The following is a 15,061-nucleotide window of genomic DNA, read 5'->3' on the forward strand; positions in this document are numbered from 1 at the left end:
CTTCGATGCCGTCCGCGGCGACTTTATTCCCACCTTTCTTCCTCGTCGCGGTCGAGGCTGGCAGCTTCGTCCGAGGCTTCCTCCTGCTGGCGCTCTACCCGTTCCTCCGCGTCCTGAAGCATGGGACGTGTTTAAAAGCCATGGCCATGGTCTCCTTCTGCGGGCTGCGGCGCAACGAGGCGGCGAGGATCGGGAGGGCCGTGCTGCCAAAGTATTTCTTCAAGGAGGCGGCGCACGTGGAGGCGCTAGCGAAGGTGGCCGGAGAGTCGCCGAAAGAGGTGAAGGTGGCAGCGGTTAGTAGGACTTTTCCAACGGTGATGGTGGAGGCGTTCTTGAGAGATTATGTTGGGTTCGACGCGGTGGTCGGCAGGGAGGTGAAGGCAGGTTACCGGTACTTCGCCGGCGTGATGGAGGACGAGAAGACGGACACAACGATGGAGAGTCTTGTTGATGGGCTAAAGCAAACCGAGATGAAGAATACGTGCCATTACCCGAAGCCCATGATCTTCCACGACGGTCGGCTGGCGTTCACGCCGACACCGGCTGCCGCGCTCGCCATGTACATCTACTTCCCCTTCGCTATCGTCCTCGCCATCGTCCGCATCGCCATCTACGCCATACTTCCCCGGCGCATGACGGGCGTCGCCGCCGCACTTGCCGGCGTGCGGGTGCGCGTCACCGGCGCCCCTACTTCCGCGGTCGACGGAGCCACGGCAGGCGGCCGGCTCTACGTGTGCAACCACCGCACGCTCCTCGACGCGATCGCCATCTCCAGTGCGCTCGGGAAGTCCGTCTTCGCCGTGACCTACAGCCTGGGCCGCCTGTCCGAGCTGATCTCGCCCATCCCGCTGCTCCGGCTCACCCGCGGCCGCGAGGAGGACCGGCGCCGCATGGCGTTGCTGCTGGCGCGGGGTGACGTCGTCGTTAGCCCCGAGGGCACCACGTGCCGCGAGCCGTACCTGCTACGGTTCAGCCCGCTGTTCGCGGAGCTTGCCGACGAGGTGAGCCCCGTGGCGGTGGACGAGCGCTCGACCATGTTCTACGGCACGTCGACGTCGCCAATCGACAAGTGCTTCGACTCGGTGTACTTCTTGATGAACCCTCGACCGGAGTACTCCGTCCACTTCCTGAAGCCGGTGCCCACCGGCGGCCAGAACAGCAGCATCGAGGTGGCGAACCAGGTGCAGCGGGTGCTCGCCGACGCGCTGGGGTTCACGCCCACGGCGCTGACGAGGAAGGACAAGTACATGCTGCTCGCCGGCAACGAAGGGACAGTGGCGACGAAGAAAAGCAATTAGTAGGAGTAAAGTGAAGTGTTGGTTTTGGGTATATTTGGTTTAACTGCATAATTCTTTCTTGTTAGTTGCATGTCAGAACGGTGAATTGAGTTTGTTTCGAATGCTAGAATTTTATTTTATTTTTTGTAAGAAAATTCAGATTAATTTAGTCCATTTACTGCAAGGCAGGAAAAGAGGGAAAAAAAAGGTCCGACTCAAGTTATCTTGAAAAAATAAATGAATCAGTCGATTATGAAAAACGAACATGTTTGATATCGTCCTCTTGCCACCTACTGCCAGCGGTCGGACCCCCCTTGGTAGGAATGGGGAAAAAGAGGTATGTCTTCTTGCGAAAGAAGACCCCCTTTATATATAGAACAAAAATCTAACCGTTATGCACTGGTGTGCTCTAAGCGGTATTGCCCCTTGGGAGAGCGGTACTACCGCTTAGCACGATAAAAGCGACAACGAGCACCGATCCGATATTAGCATAGTAGTTTTGCCAGAGGAACATACAAAGAAACCAGCGATAGTTTTGCACGACACCAGAGCGGAAGTACCGCACGAAGCGATACTATCGTTAGTGCTAGTGGCACTACCGCAAATTATTTGATGGCATCCAGAGAAACCCACGGTAGTGCTTGCGACATCTTCGTGGAAGTATTGCCTAAACGGTACTATCACCAGTTGCAAGAGGTACTACTGTGATTTACCTGAAGCCTAACAGAGAACTCAATGATAGTAGTCGCGGTACAACCAGCAGAAGTACCGCCTAAGCGATACTACCGCTTAGCCTCTGCCAGTAAGCCCAATGCACAACAGATGAATCGCTTCAAGGTTGGGGAAGGATATGTGGGTGCATATAGTTTGTGTATGTGTTGATTCCAACTATACCTTCCAACACGGAAACCCTCTTAATAGAATAGATTTTCTATTCAAATCAATTGAAAAGAAACGTCGAAAAAAAAGCTTCTTTACTCTTTCTTTCTTCGGATAATAAAACCGTCTTGTGTCATATAAAAAATATCTGAAATGCTTAATGCACACGATTAATCCGCAAAACGCATTGTCATGAACACCAACACCAATTAAACAGAGATATGCCCTAACAGGCAGCAAGCTACCAAGAAACTTTTGCAATCAATGATGGCGTTGCTGCGAACAATCATGGAGGTTATTCGCACTAATTACAAGGAATAGAATGTGTTGCATCGACCGTTACCATTGGAGCGACGATGACGTCCTCGTGCGTGACGGTGTGGCTAGAGGCCACGAGCCCGCGACACGGGGATGCTTCAAGGTCACGAGGACAGAGCTACAAGGATCGGCGTCCACCACCCTCTCATCCTAGACATGGCAGGATGAAAGACACGACCGAGCGTACCACGCAATTATGGACACTGGCCTAAGAGCAACTCCAACCTTCTGAACTAAACGAATGCGTTTTGTCTATTTTTTATCCGTTTATGTCGGCCACGCAAACGTCAGTGTTCGTTTTTTATTGGGTCGGCGCATGTATCCAACGCTGATCTGATGAATTTCTTCACGCGGACTAAAAAAAACACAACAAATACGTTCAAACTTAACATAATTAAACATTAAAGCCGGTCAACCGCTAGCCAAAGTCCACATAAACATTAATGAAACATAATTAAAAATAAAGTTTGTGCCTCCACGCGTTGTGCCCTAGACATCCTCGTTGTCCGACCAAGGGCCGATGAGGTCGAAAACTCCGGCGCCAGGCTAGCCCAGGGGAATGCCGCCTCCCATGCACGGGGCGCGTCCTGCACCTGATGCACCGCCGGCTGGACTGCTTCGCCGCGGGCACGACGCTCCTCCTCCTCGTCGCGCTCTACATCAGGGGCTCGCCCTCTGCCCACTCCTCCGCCAGCGCGCGGGCCCTCCAATGCTCGAGGTACGCCGCCTCCTGCGCCGACGTCGCATCGAGGCACACGGCCGGTGCGCTGACCCACTCGCGCAGCCCTCCGGTCCACACGTATCGCTCCGCCACGGGCTCCGGCGGTGGCGGCTTGGCCTTTGGGCTCGGGGAGCCTCGACGGCGACGGCAGAATCACGCAGTCCCTAATCGCAGAAAGGGCGAGAGCCTCCGCGGCCTCGCATGGTAGGTAGCCTCCTCCTCCTCCTCCTCCTCCTTCTTGCATCGGGTCTCTTGATGGAGCTCTGCATGGCCGCCGCCAACGCGACCTGATAGGCCTCCTCCTTCGGCTTGACCCATGGGGACGCCCGGGGGTTGGCATGGTGGTACTGGACGCCCCGGCGGCCTTCCTTTCCGTGCTCAAGGGCAAACCAGACCTCCCAATTGGGAGAGTCTGGTGCGTAGGCAGGAAGCCGGTGCTGCCGACGTCAGGAGCTCCCGGTGCTTGCGTACCTCCTCGACTTGAGCCCTCTGCGACTGCCACACCGGGATGCGCTACAGTCCCAGATGTCAAGCGTGGGGCAGGTTGACATCTGGACACGATAGTGGCTGTCGGTACTGCCAGTGCCACCGTGCCTGGTGCAGTGGCATGTTCAGCCGCTCCCTCACAACGTGTCCAGGCGACGAAGGAGGCGCACGAGACGAGCCGACGTCGGGCGTGTGCTTCCCCTTGCCCTTGCCGCTGAGGAAGCCCATGGTGCTAGGGTTTGCCCGTCACTGGCGAGGGAGCAGGCGGTGGCGGATGTGAACGGATGAGTTGGGTCGGTTTGTTGAAGTTGCCCTAAGCGAGATTAGACGGTTGACACGACAACTGATCGATGCGAGGCATCGGCTGAACGACGCCGAGAGTCGTCCTTCAAATTTCAGCCTTCATCTATGCGCATTTGCTTACTATGTGAAATATGTCGTACAGCGAACTAAGCCGTGGTTGGATGGTTAGAGGGACAGTGGTATCTCTCAGTCCATCAGGATTCAAATCCTGGTGCTCGCATTATTTCTGAATTTATTTTAGGATTTTCGGCGATGCACATTCAGTAAGAGGAGATGTTCCCGTCGATGACGATGCGTCTACAGTGACTCCGTAAATTTAAAGATGACAAGCCGACTCAGTCTTTCGGAGGTGCTCATAGGGATAGGTTATGCGTGTGTGCGTTCATATGGATGAGTGTATGTGCGTATGTATGAGCGCTTGGGTCGGTACTAATGTTCAGAAAAAAAAGAAATATGCCGTACACGATTATTGGAGAAACGACGTGGCCAACCGGAAAAGCTTTCCTTTTTTGACGTCAGTCACGAGGCTGGCATGAGTCGTTCATTATTGGCCACGCCATCCCCTCCCGAAAGAACGCATCCAAATCTCACCGCGGCAGAACCGCCCAAAAGTCAAAAACATCAACGGCTACGATGCCAATGGACCATTCCCAAACACCGGATACATCCTGCCCGTCCACCTCATACAAACGGACGGACGGATGCGACATGGTCCACAGCGGAACCCGTGGACCGAAATCTCGTCCCACGGCCGCCAGCCTCAAACTTTGAGTTTTCAATATATCCCGCCGGGCGCCTCCCCCCCACCCCCCATTCCCCATCTAGCCGTAGCTAGTACTATAAACCCTAGGGATTTCCCCCGGAAATTAGTCGTAGTTAGCGGTAGATTAGAGTCCGTAGCCGTACCAGGGGTTCGAAGCGGGCGAGATTGGAGGAAGGGCCGAGCAAATCGTGAGAAATCTCGAATTTCGTCCTTTGGTCCCCACTCCCGTGCCGTTTCTTGCGGGTTCTGACGCGTTTCTTCGACTCTCTCGCTGCAGATCTGTTCTAGGGTCGGGATTAGCGGCGCGGAATCGAAGCGGGAGTCGGGACAGGTAATGCGCGAGAAATCTTGGGGTTATCGGTGGTCTTCATTGCTTTCCCCGCATCCATTTCTTGGTCTTTTGACGATTTTCCCCATCCATTTCTTGGTCTTCTGACGATTTCTTGGACGTTTTGCGCTTGTGGATTTCTGGGAACAGGGCTGGAAGGATCTCGAGATACGAATCGTACAAGAAAGATCCAGGGAAGAAGAGAGGACAGGTGCGTGCGCAGGGGATGCTGCCTTTTGAGTTTTCCGCCATTTCTTGCTCTTTTGATGCGTTTCTTGGAGTTCTGACCGATCCGCATCTCTTCTGCCGCTTGCCTCCTGCAGATCTCCAAGATGCCTGAACATAGGGAACTCAAGAGGACGGCCCTCACCGACCTCTCTGGCGGCGGCTTCTTTATCAGGAGGGTGGCCTCGCCGGGGGCGCTGGCAGGGAGGCGGGCTGGGAAGCCGCTGCCCCGGCGGTTCGCGTCGCCCTCCAGCAACAAGGAGAACGTGCCGCCAGTCTGGGCTGTGAAGGCTACGCCCCCGAGGAGGAGGAGCCCACTTCCTGGCTGGTACCCGAGGACGCCGCTCCGTGATATCACGGTGATTGTAAAGGTAATGACCAATTTCTTCAGATCAAGTAATGTTGTTCTGACGTGAGTAGTTGAAACTGTTTGAAGATGTAGTTGCTTCACCTGCTATCTTGCTTACGATTCTGCACTGTGCTGTTTAAGAGTCTCTAGATGAACGTGTATAGTGCCTTTTCTTCTCTGCCAACTCCGTTCTGGAGTTGTTGGCAGGTAACAGCATGTTTGAAGTACAATTGTTACCAATGTGGGCTTGTGGAATCCCATGACAATAGTCTTGAGTTGGATTCAGCTATATGATTTTGTGCTATGCTACATTTCCACCGGCACTTGATTATTGTTGGTAGCTCTTAACTGTTAACAAATGGCCAAACTGCAGCAATTTGCTTTTAATACCTTATTTACACCAAATTTCAGTTAAACAATGGTACTTAGATAATTTTGTGCTACTTCTGTTATGGTTTGTGGACAGTATTTGAACTTAATGGTAACTACTAGTTGGTTATGAAATCATAATACTGCTATAACTTTTAGTGGTAAGCAGAATAGATGTATTATTTCCGTGATTGGTACTGTCAGGTTTTGGGGTTTTGATTATTGGTATGAAGTATTGACAGAGGATCTTATTTACACCAAGTTTCAGTTAAACAATGGCACTTGAATAATTTTGTGCTACTTCTGTTATGGTTTTGTGGACAATATTTGAACGTAATGGTAACTAGTTGGTCATGAAAGCATGATACTGCTATAACTTTTAGTAGTGAGCAGAACAGATGTACTACCTCTGGTCCGCTTTAATTGTTGTGAAGGAACTGCTGCGATAGTACAAAGTTGTGTACAGCTCGCGACAATAATTTCAGATCAGAGGAATATTATTTCCGTGCTTGGCACTGTCAGGTTTTGGGATTTTGACTATTGGTATGAAGTATTGACGGAGGATATTCTTGTGCTCATGAACCATTACTTTGTTATGTTCCATCTAATTAGATATCATAGCAAGAATTAACAAAACATTTTCCTGCTTCCCTGCATCAAGTGTCCATGTTAGATGAATACTATCATGCCTGCTTAAAGTGCAGTTATTAGTGAGTGGAGAGGCTACCTCACTGTCCAAAGAAACACCTATCAATTGCCTATCGGAGCTGTTGTTTGCTTAGTGTTTATGTTTCCTGTACTGATGAGTGATGCCTGAGTATGATTCAGTTATACGATTTTGTACTATATTAGTTTTAGTTTTCAGCACTATTATTTGGCTACCAGTATTGTTTATCGCAAACCGTTTCTTTCTATCATCAGTTAACTGACTTCAGATATTTTATTAGTGTAATTCAGTATGATGTTTTGTTCAAGCATACCAATAAATGCACACATTTTTGGGCTATTTTCCTAAGCTGCTGACTTTTCTTTTGATATTACCTGACCAAGTGAAAATGGAGCTCTCCAAAGTTGTTTATGCCTATAAATCTCTGCAAACATGTGCCCCTTATACTCTTAAGTAAGACCAACAATGTTGTCTATATGCGTATATCCTTTGTATAGTTTGCATTATCCTCTTTTGGTCATGCTGTACATTGTGCATTATAGCCCGAGGCTGGTAATTCTTTCCATATGCTGTACATTGTGCTACTGTATACTACTGATACAATAGCATGCACCAGTTAGATGTCTATTTAATAAAATCCCCTTAACTAATATTTGAGTTAAAATGTTGTGTATATAATCAACTGTTGTAGCATGTACTATCTCAAAATTTAAATGTTTCTTGTGTGTCATTCAAACAATATATTTTTGAGCTTGGGTTATTTTGATTGGTGGAATATTATAATTTAGTGAATTAAGCTCTGAGTGCATATCAACCATTTTACTATGGCATGATTTCTTTAACAGTGCCGTTACCACTGAATCCTAATTTACAAAACATATATGCCTACCTCTGCTGACCTGCTTTGGCTACATATTTGTTATTTTGATTGGTGCCATTCAAATGTTTATTTTTGCAGCAGGTAGTTCTATAGCTAAAATTATGCATTTCAGTGCATGTTCTTTCTTTCTACGTGCCGCTCTTCTGACTATTGATTTTCAGGCTATTGAGAGAAGCCGCTTAAGGATTGCTGCAGCTCGGCAGCAAAGCGAAACGCCTGAGCAATCTCCGCAACCTGCAAACTTGACGACTCCGGTACCGGCAGAGCAGGGCACTCCTCATTCTACTGAAGCTCAGGACTCCCAAGCTATCGCCTCTGGTTCTGGCTTAACTGAAATGGTCGCAAACCCTGCACCTGGCCAGGCAGAGCACGACTTCAAGGTCTATTCTTCGCCATCCAAGAGCTCACAGAAGACTCCAACAAAACCCATCGATCCAGCGCTCGCTGATCTCATGGAGAAGAAACTGACCAGCTCAATAGAGCAAATCGAGAAGATGGTGAAGAAGAACCAGAAGAAGGCCGCTCTGCCTTCCAAGAGGGCCAACCAGAGGCGCACTCTCATGTCCATGCGATGAGTTTAGTACTCTGCTTCACTGCAGGGAGAGGAGAAAGTCCATCTCAGACTAGTCCTCCAGCCCGCCGTGTCTGCTGCTTTCTTAGCCGCTATCCTGACCAGTCAATCCTGCTCTTCTTCTGTCTGCCCTTCACCCCAAGACTTACCATAGCATGTTATGATAAGATGGGGATTCGTGGTTCTCTGCTTGAGGGCCTGGGATTATCTCGGTTGTTGGTTCTCTGCTTGAGGATCTGGGATTATGGGGCTGGCCTGTTGGTTCCCTCTGCTTGAGGGTCTAGGATTAGCAACTCTGCTAGTGTCAGGTTAATGCTACTGCAGTAGAACTCTGTGTCATGTACTCTAGCACGCAGCCTAACAAATCTTTGTTTTGTGCTGTAATTTCAGTACCATAAACCATTGCTATACGGTAGCTTTATCATGGTTTCTGTATTTCTAGTGTCAAATGTTTCTACACTCTTGAAATCTTGCTGTTTAGCTATGGCATTTCTTACAGATGATTTCCATGCTCATTAAGATTCATTTTTGTTGCCGTATCAGAAAAGGTACCAGAAGCTTATGTTTTATTGTATTTTTGCATAAAATTTGGTTCTGTTTCTTTTTGATTTGAGCACCTGGAGGTCACTCATATTCTTTTACTCGTGCATGCTTGCTTAATTAGGAGCAGCAGTTTGCCTGTCTTCATCAGTGCATCCATTTGCGTGAGTTAAAATGCCAGCTCCAATAAAACATATATAAGTGAAGATATAGCTCGAAGGAGTGAAACCAGGCCCCAAAAGACCCTGAACTGCTTCTGTTTTTCAAACTACAACCCAGTTTGATTCTGCTGAGATTAAGAGAACATGTTCACATGTTTATGTAATTAGGGATTAAGAGAACATGTTCACACCGTTTCACATCTGACATTTTTATTACTGTGTTACTAATAATAAGGCTTAAGAATACATTGTTGCAAAATTTAGGGCCCGTTCGGTGTCCCTCCGCTCAACGGCTCCGCTCCTGGAGCGGACGGAGCTGCAGTTAAAATTCTTGGAGCGAGCAAACAGGTGCTCCGCAGATCCTAGAATTTTAAGGAGCTGGTGGATTGCCGAACAAGTCCTTACTCAGTACATAATTCTTCCAAGTTTATGTTGAAGCTACTGAATATGATGTCACAGCTTATGCAAGGAGAGAAATACTTTTGTCCTAAATGACTCGGTGAGCACTGGCATTGTCCCTAATGATTCCATGAACCATGGCGTTGTTAGTAGGACATGATGCACTTTTGAAAGTTAACTAGTACAGTAACTAGTAGTACAATCTATTCGTCAAAGTGTTGACATTCCTTTTTTCTTTGCTGAATCATGGAAAGGCATGAGGGTCATTATACAAGTTCCCCTTGCAATTGACTCGATATACTCAACTTACATCACTCTTCTTTACTACCTTCACCCCCCAGTCTAAGAAAACCGATGGAGGCACACACTCACGCCAGCTTTCCCCTGCAATTGTACTGCACCAGAATTCATGGTCTAGACTTCACAAATGCTTCAAGCTTAAGTAAGAACTTCCACGACAAGTCAACAACAGCAAGAAAGTTTACTTCCCTCCTCTTGCTGGTAACAAAAAGGTGGACACACACAGCCACAGAGGGCACTCACATTGAAAGCCACATACAACCAAAGAAGATGTTAACCGACTTGTCCGCCGTGTTTGTTGGCCTCGCCGATCATCGCATACCCCTCGCCTTCCATGCACAAGTGGCACCAGTGAGAATGGAGGACTACAAGGTCAAGGACTCAATACCACCTCCACACACCATTGGGAGCAACGGCCGTCCCAGAGGTGGCCAAGCGCCTCCAAATAAGGAGGGGCATCGTATCAACAGGTTGTCCAGAACCATGAGATATGTGTCCAAGCATATCAGGTGAGGAGTTTCCAAAACCTGCAACATGATAAATGACATGAGTAAACAAAGGTTGACAAGTTCTCAATACATTCAATCAAGGAGAAATCACACAATATTATGTATATAAATTTCATTCTGACATTTTAACATGACTTTGTCTAATTAATTCCGTTCCAATGGTATGCAGTTGCGTGATAATTTAATCAACATTAAACATGATTCAACATGAGTTTGTCTATAATTCAGTTCCAGTGGTATGCAATTGAGTGATAATTTAAACAACACTAAACATGATTCAACAATTTCAAGACTGAATTGTCTCGAGTGATTATTTGGAGTATGTAACCGGTAAGTAAACAACAAGAAGAGACCTGTGGATAAGGAGCAAGTACCTCACCTATCAACTGAACAGTAGCATATCTGCCTTCCATTACTGAATCTGCCTTCAAAGAGCTGGACAATCAAGAAGCTCAGTAATAAACATAGACGATACAGTTTAGACCGAAAAATAGACCTCACCTAACCACATTGTAAATTCCAAATCAAGTAGTACTACAGTACAAAAAAAAACTATGCAACAAACAGAAAATTAAAAGACAGTGCTGGTAACAAATTTTAATCTTTCATTCATGCACATGAGATGCCTGGGAAACAAATCTAGTGAAAGAGGACCTTCTTTTATAACCAACTAAATTTCCATTAAAAGCAAAGGATGCTGTCAAGACACATCAAAGAGAACAAACAATTACCTTCCTAGGAATTGCTACATCAACACATCTACAGGGTCTTCATGGTGTTTACCAGTGCAATGCTGTGCACACGACTGTGGAAAGCTTAAACATAGGTGGTTTGTTATATACTCCCTCCGTCCGATAATATAAGAGCGTTTTTGACACTACACTAGTGTAAAAACGCTCTTATATTATGAGACGGAGGGAGTACTGAAGAAGAGAGCTCTAGATATGCTTGCTCCTCTTTTTTCTGGAATAAAACTCTTTAAATCTTCTGAAGCATTTGATTCCAATGATGCTATAATCAAGACTACATATGAAGTTGCTGGACTTTCAAGGTAGCAGAGAATGAAAATACCTGCCAATTCATGAGCTAACTTATATCATCAAGTTATTTGCTCGATTTTGTATACATGATTAGTAGAACTGATCTTGGTGATCGTGGGTGATACATTTTAAGAACAATCCCATTCCCAGCTCATTTCCTACTACCAAAAAAGCAATCTGAAGTTCTGAACTATCCATCTGTGTAATTTTGTGACCTACAAGTAGAAAAAACTCACATGGCACGCCTAGTGCCTTCATAGGCCCTTCCGCTGCTTGATCTTGACAAACTTCGAAGCAACTAAACAGAACAACGTGACTGCGCACCCAAAATTTGAGCTTCATTTCCTTAGATTGTTGGGAAAAGAAAACGACCATATTGAATATGTTAAGAGTACACAGTATAAACTAACAGACCAACTGGATTATTCAAATAAAAGGCCACATAGTTTAATGCCAATTTGCATTTGTTTCCTCTTTTCTTTTGCATTTGTTTAGTTGTTTTGTGGGGGTACTGACTGCCAACAACTGTCTAAATCCAAAGTAGCAACTGATATGTGCTTCTGAAAACCCACCACAATGCCAGACAGCCTTACGAATATTTTTTTTCTCCCACAACAGAGGCGAAGTTTTGCCTCCCATTTATTAAGAAGAGTTGCCCTGTTAATTAGTGGAAAACCAGCCGAAAACCGATACAACAAAGGGCAAAGCCACTCATTAACACCAAAACAGCCATATACAAATATAAATGACAAACTAGCACCAATAACTCAAAGATATATTGAACACCGAACAAACTTACACAATAACTTAAATAAGTTTAGCTACAGCACAACAATTTAGGAACATGAAGAACATCTAAATAACCTGCAGTCATATAGGAAATTAACAGAACTCAGCTAGGCAATAAATTTAGGATTCTAAATAACTGAACTAACTTATAACTTAGATCTTTTAGCTTCCTGTTGTTCTTGAGATCTGTCGGCGTCTCCACTCATGTGCTGTTTCCTTCCATTGTTGTCGATGCTTGTAATGTTATCACTGAAGAAGTACCAGCAGCCTGTTCCACATAGGGGGCTTTGAACACTGTCAGCAGAGGGAAGAACAAAGGGTGCAGAGGTTCGGGTGACCATGTCGAACACCATAGGCACGTCTCTCCACCGCTCATCGATCCAGTACACACAGTTGGCCCTCACCCCGGGGACATCCTCAGCCCGGACCACCGCTGGGTTGTTCTTGCCGATGAACACTGAGTAGCCGCCCAGATCATTCACCGTGTCCCAGCATGGTCTGCGCCCAGGGTCGTACCTCAGAACGAAGATGTCGTTGTCGGACATGCTGAACCGGCCGCCCTCTGGCAGCCGCCAAGCGATGTTACCGGTGACATTCCGCCATACCTGGTACAGGCTACCATTACAGATGAAGATCTGCTTGAACCTTGTGAGCTTAGAAGCTGTGTGGTAGGGCGGTGCGAAGACGGCCGTGGGGTCGAACGGGCGCTCCGGCAGCAAGGGCTCGACTATAGGCTTCCGGCGGCGGCCACGGGGAATGTGGAGCACGTGCACGTCCCCGCATTCTGTAAGGCAGTAGACCTTGCCACCGTCCGTGTCGTAGACCAGGTCGATGAGCTGGTCCCCCCTGTCCATGGCGACGTCGCTGATGAACCACTTCATATCCCGGGTCTTGCTGTAGGCGAGCTTGTTGCCGTTGCATATGGCGACGGCGGTGTAGTCGTCGGGTCTGGGGTTCGGCGCGAATACGACCTTGCGCACCCTCTTGCCGCAATTCTTAATCCGAAGGAGGCTGATCTCCTCGCCGGTAAGGGGATTCAGGAGGAAGATCTGCAGCCTATACTCGCTGACGACGGCGAACCAGCCGTTACTTGAGCCGAGGAAGCAGCTGCGCGTCTGGAGCGTGGAGCAGTGGATGGGGCGCTGCATCAGGAACGATAGTGCGGATGCGCGCCGGCCGTCGACAAGGACGAGGAGAGAAGGGAGCGGCGGCGGGAGGGCGGAACGCCAGGCCGGGCAGGCGCCGCGGATGGAGGCGTAGTGCTTTAGCGACAACCCGTCGGCGATGGAAAGGAGGAGCTCCGGGTGGAGGTCGGCCCAAGGTCCAAACTGCTCCAATCCTCCCGTGATGCCGCGCTTTGGTGACGAACTCGATCTGGGGAAACTAGCCAACCTTGCTTAGGGTTCGAGGAGAAAATTACACGTTTGTCCTTAAACTCTCCGGCGCACTTTGATTTGATCCCCAAGTCGAGAAACACTCCAATACAATCGTTATACATACGAATCGTAACACTTGATCCTCAAGCCTCTCATAGTTCGTAGATGGCAGGTATGGGTTTCCTATTTCGGCATCTTAGTCGCGATGGGGTGCCAGATCTGGAGTTCGATAACGTGTTCGTGTGTTGGCCCTGTCTGATTCGTTCAACGACAAGGACTTCACTTTTGGAGAGACACCTTGAAGGTCCGCAAAGCTGCATATCAGCGATGGAGCCGTGTCGAGCTCGGGTGAGGAAGTGATCCGTCATTCTTTCATTCGCTGGCTACTTTGGTGGTGTCGAAGACAAATGACGGACGTTGGTGTCAAGCTCAGAGATGTTGTGTTATCTTTTCAATTTTGTCATGCCGTCCTTATGTGACTTGTAATTTGATTTTTATAATATAAATAAGACACGTATTACCATGCAGTGAGGCCGTTATGCATATCAAAATAAGACGTTGGTGATAAGCAGTATGACTATCACCGTCCACAACTCTTGTGTTCTACTCGTGCATATCATCTACGCATAGACCTGACTCATGATGCCACTATTGGAAAACGTTGCATGGAAAACAAAAAAAAATCTACGCACAAGCAATGATCTATCCATAGAGATGCATAGCAACGCGGGGAAAGTGTGTCTACGTACCCTCGTAGACCGTAAGCGGAAGAGTTTCACAACACGGTTGATGTAGTCAAACTTCTTCGCATTTCAACCGGTTAAGTACTGAACGCACGGCACCTCAGTGTTTTGCACACGTTCAGCTCGATGATGTCCCTCGCCTTCTTGATTCAGGAAGATGTCGAGGTAGTAGATGAGTCCCGTCAGCACGACGGTGTGATGATGGTGAAGTGATCTTCACATAGCTCCGCCTAAGCACTACAAAAATATGACCAGTGGTGTAAACGATGGAGGAGGGTGCCGCACATGGCTAATAATTGATCTGTTGTGTGCTAGACGCCCCGCCCCCCCATATATATGTCAGAGGGGGAAGGAAAGAGGGGGGAGAGGGAAGGAAGGGGGCATCATATTCCCTTTCTTTCCTTTCCCTTCCCCCTTTCTTCTCCTCCTAGGCCGGCCCATATGGGAGCGCGCACCAGCCCCTTGTGGCTGGTGCGTTTTGCCTCTTGGTTCGTAAGGCCCATATCTTTTGCCGGGGATGTCCGAAACCTCTTTCGGTGACCTGATAAGTATCCGGTACCCCAAAAACACTTTTGGTGTCTGAATTGTTGGGAAACGCAATAATTTTAAAAATTTCCTACGCACACGCAAAATCATGATGATGCATAGCAACGAGAAGAGAGAGTGTTGTCCACGTACCCTCGTAGACCGTAAGCGAAAGCATTATGACAACGCGGTTGATGTAGTCGTACGTCTTCACAATCGACCGATCCTAGTACCGAACGTACGACACCTCAGCGATCTGCACACGTTCAGCTCGGTGACGTCCCATGAACTCACGATCGAGTAGAGCTTCGAGGGAGAGTTCCGTCAGCACGACGGCGTGATGACGGTGTTGATGAAGCTACCGACGCAGGGCTTCGCCTAAGCACCGCTACAAATATAACCGAGGTGGATTATGATGGAGGGGGGCACCGCACGCGGCTAAAAGATCAACTGATCAACTTGTGTGTCTATAGGGTGCCCCCTGGCCACGTATATAAAGGAGTGAAGGAGGGGGGAGGGCCGGCCCTCCTATGGCGCGCCCTG

General features: G+C 48.1%; 3 protein-coding genes across 3 annotated transcripts; 2 read left to right on the forward strand and 1 right to left on the reverse strand.

The window, feature by feature from the left end:
- Positions 1 to 5: 5 nt before the first annotated feature.
- On the forward strand, positions 6 to 1,349 carry LOC125537265 (probable glycerol-3-phosphate acyltransferase 2). Its single transcript, XM_048700558.1, has one exon. The coding sequence runs from the start codon at positions 6 to 8 to the stop codon at positions 1,296 to 1,298; it is 1,293 nt and encodes a 430-aa protein (XP_048556515.1). The 3' UTR covers positions 1,299 to 1,349.
- A 3,431-nt stretch (positions 1,350 to 4,780) lies between these two features.
- LOC125538697 (protein POLYCHOME-like) lies at positions 4,781 to 8,604 on the forward strand. Its single transcript, XM_048701969.1, has 5 exons — positions 4,781 to 4,935; positions 5,025 to 5,078; positions 5,226 to 5,286; positions 5,399 to 5,671; positions 7,727 to 8,604. The coding sequence occupies exons 4-5, from the start codon at positions 5,408 to 5,410 to the stop codon at positions 8,138 to 8,140; spliced, it is 678 nt and encodes a 225-aa protein (XP_048557926.1). The 5' UTR covers positions 4,781 to 4,935; positions 5,025 to 5,078; positions 5,226 to 5,286; positions 5,399 to 5,407; the 3' UTR covers positions 8,141 to 8,604.
- A 3,235-nt stretch (positions 8,605 to 11,839) lies between these two features.
- On the reverse strand, positions 11,840 to 13,319 carry LOC125538698. Its single transcript, XM_048701970.1, has one exon. It carries the CDS (start codon positions 13,020 to 13,022, stop codon positions 12,021 to 12,023), a length of 1,002 nt encoding a protein of 333 aa, XP_048557927.1. The 5' UTR covers positions 13,023 to 13,319; the 3' UTR covers positions 11,840 to 12,020.
- Positions 13,320 to 15,061: the final 1,742 nt, after the last annotated feature.

The sequence above is a fragment of the Triticum urartu genome, chromosome 2 (genome assembly GCF_003073215.2).
Source record: "Triticum urartu cultivar G1812 chromosome 2, Tu2.1, whole genome shotgun sequence".
NCBI lineage: Eukaryota > Viridiplantae > Streptophyta > Magnoliopsida > Poales > Poaceae > Triticum > Triticum urartu.

What these genes read in the sequence shown, in the direction of transcription:
- LOC125538697 (XM_048701969.1), top strand. Translation starts at nt 5,408, where the DNA reads ATGCCTGAACATAGGGAACTCAAGAGGACGGCCCTCACCGACCTCTCT. An exon ending in ATATCACGGTGATTGTAAAG is followed by an intron (nt 5,672 to 7,726) that starts GTAATGACCAAT and finishes ATTGATTTTCAG; the next exon opens with GCTATTGAGAGAAGCCGCTT.
- LOC125538698 (XM_048701970.1), bottom strand. Translation starts at nt 13,022, where the DNA reads ATGCAGCGCCCCATCCACTGCTCCACGCTCCAGACGCGCAGCTGCTTC.
- LOC125537265 (XM_048700558.1), top strand. Translation starts at nt 6, where the DNA reads ATGCCGTCCGCGGCGACTTTATTCCCACCTTTCTTCCTCGTCGCGGTC.